At 35.7% G+C, this 15,352-nt stretch overlaps 1 protein-coding gene across 7 annotated transcripts in view; it reads left to right on the forward strand.

The window, feature by feature from the left end:
* Positions 1-15,352, forward strand: part of LRRC7 (leucine rich repeat containing 7) — a 555,497-nt gene that overhangs the window by 501,055 nt on the left and 39,090 nt on the right. For all 7 annotated transcript variants that reach the window (XM_034653683.1, XM_034653674.1, XM_034653676.1 and 4 more), the window contains one exon: positions 11,399-11,620. In XM_034653683.1, the coding sequence (XP_034509574.1) occupies positions 11,399-11,620 (222 nt within the window). The remainder of the gene's footprint in view (positions 1-11,398; positions 11,621-15,352) is intronic.

Raw genomic sequence — 15,352 nt, forward strand, 5'->3', positions numbered from 1 at the left:
GGAAAAAAAATGAAGGTGAATCACTTCAAATTAAAATACTAACCATATTAGTGAAGAGTGAGTAGTATCATCTCTACTTAGGCAGAATTGTGTTTTTTAAATTTGTATATGCTATACCCCTCCACAAAAGAGGCCATTTTTCAATATCTGAAACTAAATGCATAGCTTACTGCTTGCTAACAAATAACTTGTAAGGCAAAATCTCTGAATAAACCAGAGTCTGGGGAAGCATAGAGTTCAAGGATTGGTGGATTTTCAGAAGTTGGAATATTTAGGGGTTCGTTGACCTTGAACTTGCGAAGCATAGTTATTTGAATGAGACTGTTGCTGATCGGCTAATTTCAGGAGCAGTTTCTAATGCAAATTGTCATTAATTAATTGCAACAGGTTTTAAAACCGTTCTTTTGGGTGATTATTGCTATGTCCAAAGAACAATCAGACCTTTACCTAGCCGAGAATTTTTTATTCTCAATGCAATTACTGAGTACTTACTATGTACCAAACAGTATGCTCAATTTGTTACATTATCTCCTTCAATCCTTACAATATTCTGTGAAGCACTTGTCATTATCTATAGTTTTCATATGATAGGCAGAGGGGGTTTAGTAACTTGAGTAAGATTGTATGACTGAAAAGTGAGCGAACAAGAAAAAACCCAGAGGCATCTGACTCCAAAGACTGTTATCTGTACTGCCTCTATTACTTTTTAAATTAACTCCTGGCATTTTTACAACCCTCCATTTCTATAATTTTGTCATTTTAAGAATGTCACACAAATGGAATCCTACAGTATGTAATCTTTGGGGATTAGCTTTTTACTCAGCATAATTCTCTGAAGATTCATTCACATCATTGTATGTGTTAATAGTTTCTTCCTTTTTGTTGCTGATTAGTGTATTATGGTAAGGATGCATCCGTTTGTTTGACCATTCACCCACTGAAGGAAACCTGGGTTGTTTCCAATTTGGGGCTGTTATGAAGAAAATTGTTCTAAACATTCATGGACAGGTTTTTGTATGAGTAAGTCTTACATCTCTAGGATAAATATCCAGGAATGTAACTGCTGAATCATATGGTACATGCATATTTAGTTTTTTAAGAAACTGCAAAATAGGGGCACCTGGGTGGTTCGGTCGATTAAGCGTCTGCCTTTCTTTGGCTTAGGTCATGATCCAGAGTCCTGGGACCGGAGTCCTGGGATAGAGCCCCACATGGGGCTCCCTGCTCAGTGGGGAACCTGCTTCTCCCTCTCCCTGCTGCTCCTACTGCTTGTACTCTCACTCTTGCTTTCTCAAATAAATAAAGAAAATCTAAATGTAAATAAATAAATAAATAGAAAAGAAAAGAAACTGCCAGATATGTTTCCAGAATGGCTCTACCATTTTCTGTTTCCTGCAGCAGCCTCTGAGCAATCCAGTCTCTCCTCATCATTGTCAGCATTTGCTGCTGTCGCTATGTTTTATTTAAGCTGTCTGATACGTGTGTAGTGATAGCTCATTGTGCTATTAATTTTAAGTTTTCTAGTAGCTAATGATATTGAACATTTTCTCATGTGCTTGTTTGCTGCCATCTGTATTGTCTTTGGTGAAATGTTTCTTCATATCTTTCGACATTATGGATTATTTAGTTTCTTACTTCTGACTTTTGAGAGTTCTTTATTCTTGATACTATTCTTGTCTGTTATGTGATTAGCCAATCTTTTCTCAAACTCTGTGATTTGTGTTTCATTCTCAATGTTTTACATTTAAGTCTGTGAGCTATTTTGAGCTAATTTTTATATATGTCAGGTGTGAGATGTAGGTTGAGTTTCGTTTTGCCTTTGGATGACCATTTGAGCCAGCACCATTTGTTGAAAAGGCTATCTTTCTTCTATTGCACTTTTGCCAAATACCATTTGGACAGATTTTTGTGAGTCTATTTATGGGTTCTCTGAACTGTTGCATTTATGTATCTGTCTGTCCCTCTGCCAATACCACACAGTCCTGATTACTGTAACTATAATAATCTTGAAATCAGATAACCTTATTCTTCGTATTTATTTTCTTCTTTTCCAAAATCATTATGGTTATTCTAGTTTCTTGCCTTTCAATATAAATTTTAGAATAATCTTACCCATATCCATAAAAAAATCTTGCTGGAATTTTTACCGAAATTTGCTAATCCTATGTATCAGTTTGGAGAGAATGACATCTTTACTATGTTAAGTCTTCCAATCCATAAGTATGTCTTCATTTATTTATATCTTCTTCGATACCTCACCAGCATTTTGTAGTTTTCAGCATACAAGTCCTGTGCAGGCTTCATTTGATTCACACCTAAGTATTTCACTTTTTTTTGAGTCATTGTACATAGTGTTGCTTGAAATTTGATGTGTACATATTTGTTGGTAACATACATAAATACATTTTGATCTTGTATCCTGCAAATTTGCTCAACTCACTTGTTCGTTCTAGGAATTTATTTTTGTTGCTTCTTCTGATTTTCAAATGTAGACAATCAAGTCATATGCAAATCAGAACAATGAATTTCTTCCTCCTCAGTCTGTATGACTTTTATTTCCTTTTCTTGACTTATCCTATTGACTAGAACCTCCAACCCTATGTTGAAAAAGAGTGGTGAGTGTGGACGTCTGTGCCTGTCCTTCATCTTAGGGAAGAAGTATTCAGTTTTGCAACATTAAGTAAAATGTTAGCTGTACGTTTTTTGTAAATGTTCTTGATCAAGTTGAGAAAGTTCCCCTCCATGTCTCTATCTCTGGGTTTTTTTTTTAATTATAAATGGGTGCTGAGTTTTGTCAAATTTATTCTGCTTCCAATGATAGGATCCCATGATTTTACTGCTGTAGCCCATTAATATGGTGCATTGCATTGCTTGATTTTGAAATATAGAACAAGCTTTGAACCACTGGAGTAAGCCCCACCTGGTCACAGTGTATAATTCTTTTTTTATATTGCTGGGTTCTGTTTGCTGGTATTTCTGGTTTGTCTATAGTTAATCTTCTTCCTTCCCCCCCCCCATACTGTCCTTGTCTGGTTTTGTTATTGGGGCAACACTAGTTCATAAAATAAATTGGGAAGTGTCCCTTCCTCTTCTATTTTCTGGAAAAGAGTGTGTAGAATTGGCATTAATTCTTTTATTAAAGATTTATTTATTTATTTATTTGAGAGAGAGAGAGAGCACACACAAGCAGGAGGCGCAGAGGGGGAGAGAGAGAGAGAGAATCTCAAACAGACTCCCCACTGGGCATGGAGCCTAAAGCTTGGCCGACTGTGCCATCCAGGGGCCCCAGCGTTAATTCTCATTTAAATGTTTGGTAGAACTCTCCAGTGTAACCATCTGGACCCGGAGATATCTTTCCTGGAAGTTTTTAAATTATAGATTACAATCTTGTTAGTTGTAGGGCTGTTGAAATTATCTGTTTCATTTTGGATGAATTATGGTAGTTTGGGCTTTTCACGAAAGTGGCCCATTTCATGTGAATTGTCAAATTTATGAATGTAGACTTATTTTTAGTATTACCTTCTTAGCCTATGATGTTTACAGGATCTGTAATCATATTCCCTTCTTCATTCCTAGTCTTGGTAATTTGCGTATTCTTTTGTTTTTTTCCAGTCTTACTAGAAGCATGTCACTTTTATTGATTTTTTTCAAAGCACCATCTCTTTTTTTCTCATCTATTTTATCTGTTATTTACTTTCCATTTCATTAATTTCTGTTCTTTTTATTTATTATATCCTTCCTTTCTTCTAGCTTTGGGTTTATTTAGCTTTTCTTTCCCTAGGCTCTTGATGTAGGATCTTTTTTTTTTTTTTTTTTTTTTTTTAAAGTTTTTTTTTTTTTTTNCAACAGAGATAGAGACAGCTAGCGAGAGAGGGAACACAAGCAGGGGAAGTGGGAGAGGAAGAAGCAGGCTCATAGCAGAGGAGCCTGATGTGGGGCTCGATCCCATAATGCCGGGATCACGCCCTGAGCCGAAGGCAGACGCTCAACCGCTGTGCCACCCAGGCGCCCCTTGATGTAGGATCTTAATTATTGATTTGAGGCTTCTTCTTTTCTAACACATGCATTTAGGGTCATAAATTTCCCTCTCAGCCCTGCTTTAGCTGTGTTCCACAAATTTTTATGTGCTCTATTTTCATTTACGTTCAGTTAAATGTATTGTTTTATTTCTCTTGAGACCTCTTTGACCCATGGATTATTTAGAACTGCATTGTTTAGTTTCCAAGTATTCAGATAGTTTTTTCTGTCGTTGACTTTTAGTTTGATACTGTTGTGTTTGGAGAATGCATTCTGTGTTATTTTAATTCTTTTAAATTTATTGAGATTTGTTCTCTGGTTCAGGGCATATTCTTTGTAAATATTCTATGGAACATGAAGATACTGTGTATTTTGCTGCTGTCAGGTAGAATGTTCTATAAATGACAATTAGATCTGCTTAGTTTATAGCATGGTTAAGTTCTTCTATAGTCTTGCTGATTTTTAGTGTAGTTCTATCAATTGATGAGAGAAGAGTGTTGAAACCTCCAATTATAATTGTAGATTTGCTTATTTCTCTTTAAGTTCTATCAATTTTGCTCCACATATTTGCAGCTCTGCTGTTTGTTGTGTACACATTTAAGATGTCCTTTCAGTAGATTGACTCTTTTTTTCATAACATAAGATCCCTCTCTATCTTTAGTATATTTTCTCTGCTCTGAAATTCGACTTTATCTAGTATTAATACAGCCACTTCTTTTCCTCTAATTAATATTTGCATGATGTGTGTTTTTAATCCTTTTACTTTTTATCTGCCTGTATTGTTGTAGTTGAAGTAATGTCTGCATACAGTTTCTACAGCCTGTATGTACTTGACTAATATTCTTTAATCCTCCCTGCCAAGATCTGTCTTTTAATTCGTGCATTTAGTCTCTTTGCGTTTAAGAACTGACACACTATGGTTTAAGTTTTAATGTAATTTTTCGGGGGTTTTTTGTTCTCTCTCTCTCTCTCTCTCTCTCTCTCTCTCCACTCTTACCTGCTTCCTGTGTGTTATTTTTTAGAATTTCATTTTTGTTTATGTATAATGTTTCTAGTAAATCTCTTTGTGTAGCTTTTTAAATGGTTTCTTCTGCTATTACATTGTATATACATAAATTACAAGGGTCTGCTAGTTTCATCACTTTACAGTTCAAGTGAAATGTAAAAACTTTATCTCTCTTTACATCACTTCCCTCTCCTGTGTTTATAATAGTCTCAAGCATTTCCTCTACATACATTCAGAACCACCTCAGATAGTGCCACAGTTTTACTTCAGTCATCACACATAACCTTGAAAATGCAAGAAGAGAAAGAAAGCAGTGCATTATATTTGCCCATATATTTGTTTGCCATGTTTTTCTTCCTTCCTAAAGTTCCAAGGTTTCTTCTTTTATTATTTCCATTTTGTTTAGAGAACTTTCTTTAGCCAGTATTTTAAGATAGGTCTGGTGGTGACAAATTTTCTTTGTCTTCATCTAAGAATGTCTCAATTTCCCTTTCATTGCTGAAGAACATTCTCATTGGTATAGAATTTTAGGTTGACTGTTCTGTTCCTTGAACACTTGAAATATTGTGCCACTTCTTTCCTTCCTCCATGGTTTTTGATGAGACATCCAATGTCATTTGAATTGTTCTTCTTCTCTGGTAAGATGTCATTTTTCTCAGGCTGCCTTTAAGACATTTTTATTTGTCATTAGTTTTCAGAAGTTTAATTATAATGTGTCTATGCATGGTTTTCTTCTGGTTTAATATCTATGGTATTATTCTCTCTGCTTCTTAAATCTATAGGTTTTTGCCTTCTGACAAATTTCAGAGTTTTTCAGCAATTATTGCTTCATTTAATTTTCAGCCCCATTTTCTTTCTCTTCTCCTTTTAATAGTATGATTGTTAGAAGTTTTATATGGCCTCATAGGTCCCTAATACTCTTTTCATTTTTTTTCAGTGTTTTCTCTTTATTATTCAGACCAGATCATTTCTATTGCCCTATCTTGTAGTTTACATTTGTTTCCTTTGCTCTCTACATTCTAAAATTGCCATTTGTTTCTTCTTAATATCTTCTGTTTCTTTGCTGAGACTTTATATTTTTTTTTTGCTGGGTCTCTTTTTTTTTTATTTGTTTTAAGCATATGCATAATTGTTCATTGAAGCATTTTTTTAATGGCTACTTTAAAACCTTTGTCAGATAATGCTAACATCTCTGTCTTCTCAGTGTTGGTATTTCCTGATTATCTTTTTCCATTCAGTTTGACATTTTCCTGGTTCTTGCTATGATTGAAACCTGGACATTTTCATATAATGTTATAAAGTCTGGATTGTACTTAAACCTTCTGTTTTTGCTGGCCTCCTCTGACACCACCCCAGCTGGAGGAGAATGAGTCACTGCCTCATTCTGGCCAGGTAGGGAGAAGTCCAATTTTCCCATTCAGTCTCCATTGATACTTCAGGTAAATCTTCTTGTTATTGCTAGGTGACGATGGCATTTCCATCTCCCCAGATGATCTCCACTGGTACAATGGGGGTAGCCTCATTGGGTGATAGAGAAGGTCCTGACTCTCTACGAGGCCCTCTGATCATACTATTGCTAAGGTAGAGAGCTGCCTCATTACTGCAGGGTAGGAATGAAAGCCCAAGCTCCTTGTGTGATCTCCACTGGCATCTTTGGGGTGGGGGAAGACTTGCTATAGGCAGATGGGAATTAATGCAGTGGCGTCTTACTTGCCTTCTTGGACACCACCCTGGCAGGAGTGTTGGTGTGCTTTGTTACATCATTATAAGGGTAGAAGTCTAGGCTCCACACTTGGCTGTTGCTGGCATTGTCAGGGTGGGGCCACAGTTTTTTTCCATCATGTTTGTTTATAGGAAAATTGTTATTGTCTAAAAATCTTCTGTCTTGCTAGGCTGCCCCTTTTCTGGTTCTTTGGCTAAAGAGAGAAAGCTACTGTTGGGGCTTTCCTCTTCTGCTTCTGTTGGCATTTTGGGGTTGCCCACTTGCTCAGCTGCAAGTCTTGGATTTATGACAGAAAAATAAAACCCAAGAGATTCACTGCTATTTTGTTACTTGGTCTCCATATCTGAGTTGATCTACTTTCTCCTGTCTTCTTTCCTCTGGAAATGGACATAAAATGTCCAAGGTTTTAGCTGTTCTTGGAGGGAATAGAGAATAGTATGTCTACTCCATCCACCTGGGAGCAGAAGTCCAACTGCCTAGATTTTTAAAACTTAACCTGCTTACTAAAGAAATGTCACTATAGAACACATGGTATAAAGAGAAAATAATAGGACTGTTTTGTTGTTATTGTTGTTGTTTTACAAAATTACTGACTCATTTAAATGAGTGTCGCTTGTTCCTTGAAGTCAGTTACTGAGTTACCCTTTGTAGATGATTCTGTGTTGTTGACACTGCTCCCAAACATTTTTTGAACTCTACTGGACTTAATTTGAGAGAATGAATTGTGTCCACTTGAATATTCTTAGTGGCATAAACTGTCATCCTTTGAAGCTGTGTATGATTTTTTGGAAGCAGCCCCAAATGGTTCAAGAGCCAAGATGGCTAAACAGATGACCAAATTGGGTAATATACTTCTCAGTCTAACAGTCTTTTCTAGGAGAATAGCGTGAACCAAAGCATTGTTGTAGTAAGAAAGTCATTTCTTTTATATCATACAAAACTTCCCAAACACTTTAAATTTCTACATAATAAGCCTGATTAGCTGTGGGCTAAATTTTGCATGAACAATGCCCTTTGGTATCAAATCAATATTTATTTTCTGTGGTGTTGACATTGATGTTTTCTTGGGTCTGATGAATATTGGAGTTTTTCTCTGTAAATTTTGACAGTATGGTTTTGGGTCAACTTGAAAACACTATATTTCATCACTATTCCCCTCAAATATGTGTTATTTTGTCCAACCTCCCCTTGAAAGTTCAAACCAAATGTCAGATCTTCTCTATTTCTTTGTATCATTCAAAATGTGTAGCACAGTCTTTACAGAAACCTTTATGTTCACATTCCCCTTCAGTAGGAGTCCGTGTTCTCAGAGCTAACCCTCTGCTTGAACAAATCCAGCCCCTGACATTTTCTACATTCTCATTAGCCCTTCGTACTTCATCATGAGCATCTATTACCTTCCGTAAGCCTTTGCGTCCATCAAAAAAAAAAGTCCTCTTTACAGTCCCTCCAACACCGTAATTGTCCCTTTAAATGTCTTGTGTCATTTATGTTTGCTTAACTTCACACAAAATTTAGTGTTAATTCTTGGCTTTCTACAGCTGTCACTCCCCATCCCCATTCAGTGCAGCCTGTAATCCCAGTAGAGAGTGAAGTAACAATACTGATGCAAACAGAATCATTTTACAGCACATTCCTTCCATGCCCACTTGATGTTTTACCAAACTATCCGAGAACATGAGCGTTATCACTTCATAATTGTGGGAAGATTACTAAATACACTTATTTGCTTAACTATAATGCTCTAAGTCACATCCATTGGATCTAAAATAGATAACAGACCTAATTCAATAAGTAGGAGTGGCCCTTTGGCAAATTAAAGAGCTGCTAAAGATATTTAATATATCCAACAATCTGATCCTTTTGTTCCTTTTCATGGTTCCTTTTCAATTCACAGTTCAACTATTAGGGGGAGAGAGTCTGTTTGGAGGCTAGGGGACTGCAGTATAATTTTGTGTTTAAGAGCATGATCTTTCATAGTCAGATAGCCTTGGTTCAAACCCTGATCCTGTCAGTTTACCAGTAATGAAAATTACTTGGGGAAGCTACTTAACTTCTGCCGGCCTTAGTTTCCTCATTAGTAAAATTGGATGATGATAATTCATAATAGTTAACCTGTAATGCTATTGTAAAGACTAAAGGAAATAATATGTATGAGATAAGTTTTAGCACATTATTTGGCACCTAGTGTTTCAATAGTAGCCATTATTTATTAAATGCCAACTACTGTGCCAGTCATTAAAGATGGTAAGTAGGATATGGTGGTTGCCTTCAAGGAGTTCCAAATCAAAGCACAATTCTGGGCTCCAACTGTCCCATCAGAAGGGAAAACTAAACCAGAAAAATAAGTCTACAGGCTATAATAGTTATATAATGTATGCAAACAGTTTTTCACCCTTGGATAGACCATTACCAGAATATTCTAATCAATGAAGAGATTGTTAAGTGGCCCTTATTAATTTTCTCATGTAGATTATGCATCCATGCTCTGGATCTTGCTAAGTTTTTCTGGGTGTTAACAATTCTTTGCTTGTCTACATTATCACTTTCAATTAAATTGCTGGTCTTCCTCTTGTCCACTGGCTCAAACACTGACTGAAGCCCCATGGGTATTATGCCAATGAAGATGACAAGCAGGTTTAAATGTAAAATCAACTTATTGTTCCATAGCCAGGCTAGTCACCTTTAGTCAGCCTACATTGTCAGTATTTCAAGCTCCAGGAAGTCATTGTCTCCAACTATATAACTTAGCACGCCAGTGAGTTCATTCAGAGTATAGCAGCTCAAAATGTCATATGGTTTATCATGGTTTTCCTCTCCTACCAAACAAGAGAACATGAAATTCCATGGAGGTAGGAGAGAATCAAACTAAGGGGAAAAACTTGACCAGGAGGGTGTTCAGTCATCTAGAACAGCTATCAAAGTTGCAATATCTCCTTTCATTTGGATTTCTGAGAAGGGCATAGATACAATAAAGAAATATACATTTGCCCTTTATGAAGTTATCTTAGTTGTGTTTATGATGTTATAGCTTTGCCATTGCGGGTTAGTTGCATCGGATAGTGTTGGATTGATAATTATTTTCACATTGTGCTGGTATAGTCTGACTCTCTTTTTTTTTTTTTTTTGCCTCTTTTCCTCCAGTTTCTCATGACTGAAATATCTTTACTGTTTCTGTATGTAAACATTGTACATAATAACAAGACAACCAGTTGGGCATCTAAAAATATAATCAAATGGTTGTTTGCTTTGCCATACATATTGCCGAATAATAATTTTGAATATTTTCTTCACTGAAGTCACCTCTTGTTTGGAATCAATATGCTTTCCATCTTCTCCAAATGATTTTCCATGATCACTCTCATTTCCTTATGTCTCTTAATGTTGCTCTTTTTAAAGAGCTTTTAAAAATTCAAATTAATCTGTTTCTTGAATGCATGTTTAATAATTTTTCCTTTATTCCTCCAATCTGAATTTTTAATCAAAAATCTTGATTAATCAGACTTTCCTAGCCAATGAATTACAAATTTGTTACAATAGCAAAATCCACAGGCTTTCCTAACTAATGAATTCTAGGGTGAAATTCAGTTTTGAATTCCAAATTATCTACTCTTAAAAGATCAACAAGAAAGAAAATGAATGCAGAAGGTAACCCCTCAGATGCCTCCGTAGTAATAGGTGAAGTACCAAGCACAGCAGTAAAAACATATGTTTAAAAGTATTAGTAATAAGCATTCGCTTCCCATGTGAGACCTCCGTGTTAAGCCATACATAATTATAAAAGGCATGTTCTCGGTTACCAGCCCACAAGCAGAACTGCTTGCTTGGTGGAAAAGATACTCAAGAAACTGATGCTAAAACAAAGGTGAGAAAATCAGAGTGAGCAAGGAACAATGGTGTGCACCATAGCAGTTGAAGATGGGAGACCAAAGTGAGTGTGCCCTCTCCCTCCAACAGCCACCTTAAGGACTGAGAAATGGTCATTATTGCTTTAAATGAGATACTAATGAATGTCTCTGAAAGCTCACTTTGAAGACCTTTCCACATCTAGTGCCTCCCTGAGCTACAGATACAGGAATTTATCACATGGTTCATTTTCAATGTGACTTAAAGATTCCAAAAACCATACTCTTGATTTGATAATGCAGAACATGAATAAATATTGATTAACCTCACCTGAACAAGCTCAGTATGCACCTGTGACATAAAGGAAAATACACCCTTCGATTCTTTTGCTTCAGAGTCAGGAACCAGGCCCTATCATTCTCCCCCTGATGTTTCCTATATTATATCTCTCTCCCTGCTGTTATTCAAAATAAAATGCCAGATGGAACTCTTCTTTTTAAGCTGTGACTACTTTTTGTCTTGAGATTTTTCAGAGAGAATTTTGCTCCCTTAAAATGGGGGATGAAATAATCTTTGGCAAGACACCAGATGACTACGAATGCATTTAATGCAACCTGGCTCCAGTATTAACATTTTCACAAACCACAGTAGGCAGACCCTTACTGTTTTTTCATTATCCTTTCCAGCAGTGACTGAGAGCCCAAGTGATGCCACTTTACCAGAGAGGTATTCTGTACGTGTGTTCTACTTTAATCACATCCTTTCAACACCATGAATCTTCGTCTGACAAATTATCTTCTCCACAGGCAGGCAGCCACATCCAGACTTTGATGGGGTCTCAAAGCCTTCAGCATCGTAGCCGGGAGCAGCAGCCATATGAGGGAAATATAAACAAAGTGACCATCCAGCAATTTCAGTCACCATTGCCTATTCAGATCCCCTCTTCACAGGCCACCCGGGGACCTCAGCCTGGACGGTGCTTAATTCAAACTAAAGGGCAAAGGAGTATGGATGGATATCCGGAGCAGGTGAGAGGAGTTTTTACCACTGATGAATTTTCAGGAAATGTTCAGGCAAGTCCAGTGAATCCACAGTTTACCTTCCCCCACTAATGTTGTCGGGGACAAATTAATGCTGTCACCATGTCGAATGGAGTGGAGCACTCTTTGTAGGGGTTTTATCATTATTTTCAGTGGTTAAACACTGCAACATATAAAAACTGATAGTTGGTAAAATGCCCATTTCACGTAAGGAAAAACTGATGAATTGGAAGTTTTTCTGGTTTATCCTACCTCTTCTCCTATTCACTCTCCACTCAATTTGGGGCTATAGCATGGCTTGTGAATGTTACAGAGCTTCCCTGGAATAGGTGTATCTACCAAGGCCTCTGGTGAAACTGAGAGTGTGAAAAATAAACTATTTGTGGGAACCTTTTTGAAAAGTTCTATCTTCTAATTGTTGAATAGGACAAAGATAAAGCTTTGTTTGAAGAAAATGATAAAGAACAGTTAGAAGGGAAGCATTTCTGAAATGCTCCAAAAACTGCTGATAAGTACCATGTAACCAAAAAAATTGCTGCTCTCCTGACCTATCTAAAATTAGGATTTACTTTTCCATTATAGAATCTGTTTTTCTTCCTTAGAATCAGAAAACTGAATAGAATCTTATCTATTGAATTACATTATTCTTAGAAAGTAAGACATTAAGATCTTAATACTCCTATAAAATTAATTTTTCTTATTTCATCCTTCAGATAAGGCAAAGCTCCCACTGACTTCACTAACTCCTTAATATGGTTTATAAAGATTTCATTTTAGTATTGCCTACTTAAAGCTTCAGATATCACCCTACCTTATTTTCTGAACATCTCATACATTACCTTCTTTCTCCAGTTTTTTCTTTTACACTGTTAAGAGCCATTTATTATTTGGATCCCAACTGCTCTAGACATTGCCTGTACTTCTTAACACCGTTCTTGAGGCTTAAATTAGGTATTAATCATTCTCAGAATCATAAATTTTTTAAGATAATTTTCTTCCTGTCCTACCTTGATCTAGGTCAAGTGTTGGATTTAAGGTAAATAAATCAGACAGGTGCCTGTAATCAGGCAATAATATGAGGTTTTTAACTCTCCTGAGATTCCTTAAGTTAATACGTTTTTAAATTATGTTTTATCAGAGGCACCTAGAAGGTTAAAAATTGTTCATATTGCCTCCACCTACAAATATCATAACCTCAATGAAGTTCTTGGATTTCATTATTCCTATTAGAAGCTACGTGATTTTTTTTTTCCCCCAGAATGAGCACATTTAAAAATCCATTGAGATCAATGCCCTCTGTTTCACCTACTTTGAATACTAGGGTTAGTATCAGCATGCAGTTATTCTGAGCACTCTAAATGTAAAGGCCTTTTTTACATTATTTCTCAAAATACATAAATTGTATAGTTTGACTAATGAGAGGATTACTAAATTCTAAAGTTTACATACTTACTAAACTTAAAACATCATGATTCTTTCAGTGAAGCTATTTGTCATGGCTGACAGGTGTTTGGATCCACGGTTCCAACATCAGATGCCTTTCAATCTGAGAGGTAAAAATGGAAACATTCAATGGCTGTGTTAAGGAAGGGACTTAAGTAAATTCCTCTAGGCTTCCCAGTTTTTTTCCTGCCTTGGTTTCGGGCTGAAATGGTTTGGAATGCTGAGATAAAATTTACCAGGTGAATAATATATTGTTATTATCACTCATTTGATTCATAACTTGTTCATAACTTGCTGAATATTTTCAAAAGAAACTAACATTAACTTGGTTTTTCTCTTTTGTAAGTGTGTAGTCCATGACAAGGTATATTTATATATGTGGAACATACAGATACCAAAGCAGAAATAGGAGGGAAAAACATCAACATAATGCTTCAAACATTTCAAAACCCTTTCATATATTAACTGACTTGATCCAATTAAAAACGATGTGGCACAGATAGAGCAGTTTCTGTTTATTGACTAGAAAAGCAAGATTCAGAGACGTTAACTGTCACACAACCATTTAGAAGCTGAGCTGGAATTAGAGTTGGCTAATTTTTCTGAAAGATCTAGAAAATGGTACATCAGAGGATTTTATTCATCAGTCTTTATTTAGTAAGTCTCTTCAAAAGATGTAATTAGTACTTTGAGTTGGACTTGCATCTCTAATTCACAACAAAAGAAGGTATGAAAATAGAAGAATGAAAAATTTAATTGTTCTTTAATATTAACATTTATATATTTGATTATATAATTAGATATATAATTATATATTGTTATATAATTATTTTATATAATAATCTATTATGTGTTATTATATATCACATGTAATATATTGTATATAATGATTATTATTTATAATAATATAATTATTACATATTGCTATATCATGTCATTATATAAATCAGATCATATCACTCTTCTGCTTAAAAAGCCCTAGTGGCTTTAAAATTTCTGAAATCATATACATCCTCATTATGGCATAAAGCCCCTACATATCTGGCCTCTGCCTCCTCTCTTTCTACTTTTTCCTTCACCTATTTTTCCTCTAGTCATGCTGAACCTGTTGTTGTTATTGTTGTTGTTGTTAACAGTATTGATACAATTTACGTACCTTAAAGTTCACCTGTTTAAAGTGTACAATTCAGTGGGTTTTATATATTTATACCATTGTGCAACCATCACCATAATGTAATTTTTAAACATTTTCATTATTCCAAAAAGAAACTTTGTACCCATTAACAGTCACTTTCCATACTCCCTTCCCTTCATTTCCCTCAGCCCTAGACAATCACTTATCTACTTTGTGACTCTATACATTTGCCTATCCTGGGTATTTAATATAAATGAGATCATACAATATGTGAGTTTTTTTTGTTACTGACTAATTTCAATTAGCATAATGTGCTTAGTGTAGAATGTATTACTAATTCATTCCTTTGTATTGCCAAGTAACATTCCATTACATGGATATACCACAAACTGTTTATCCCATCAGTTTATGTACCTTTTATTTCCACTTTGGGGCCATTATGAATAATATTGCTATGAACATTAATGTACAAGTCTGTGTGGGGGTAGTTTTTTTGGGGGGGTGGTAGTTACTTAGGAATGAAATTGCTTGGTTAAATGGTAATCGTGTTTGTAATTTTGAGAAGCTTCTAAACTCTTGCTTAAGGTGGCTGCCACGTATTACATTCCAACCAGCGATGAAGAAGTATTCTAATTTCTTCACATTCTTACCATTATTTATTGTCTTTTTTTATTATAGCCATCCTATGAAGTAGTATGTCATAATTATTTTAATATACATTTCTTTAATGACTCATGATGTTGAGTGCTTCTTCATGCATTTATTAACCATTCATATGTCTTCTTTGGATAAATCTCTATTAAAATTCTTTGCCCATTTTCATATTTTTTAAAAGTACTTATTTGTTTATTTGAGAGAGAGAGAGAAAAAGAGAGCAGGAGGAAGAGGGAGGGGGAGAGAATCTGTAGCAGACTCCACACTGAGCGCAGAGCCCAATGCAGGGCTCAATCTCACAACCCCAAGATCAGGACCGGAGCTAAAAGCAAGAGTCGGACGCTCAACTGACTGAGCCACCCAGGTGCCCCTGCTCATTTTTTAATTAGGTTATTTGTGTTTTCAATGGCTGAATTTTAAGGGTTGTTTTATTCTGGAGATAAGACCCTAATCATATATATGATTTGCAAATATTTTTTCCCGTTCCT

Source organism: Ailuropoda melanoleuca, chromosome 2 (genome assembly GCF_002007445.2).
Source record: "Ailuropoda melanoleuca isolate Jingjing chromosome 2, ASM200744v2, whole genome shotgun sequence".
NCBI classification, from domain to species: domain Eukaryota; kingdom Metazoa; phylum Chordata; class Mammalia; order Carnivora; family Ursidae; genus Ailuropoda; species Ailuropoda melanoleuca.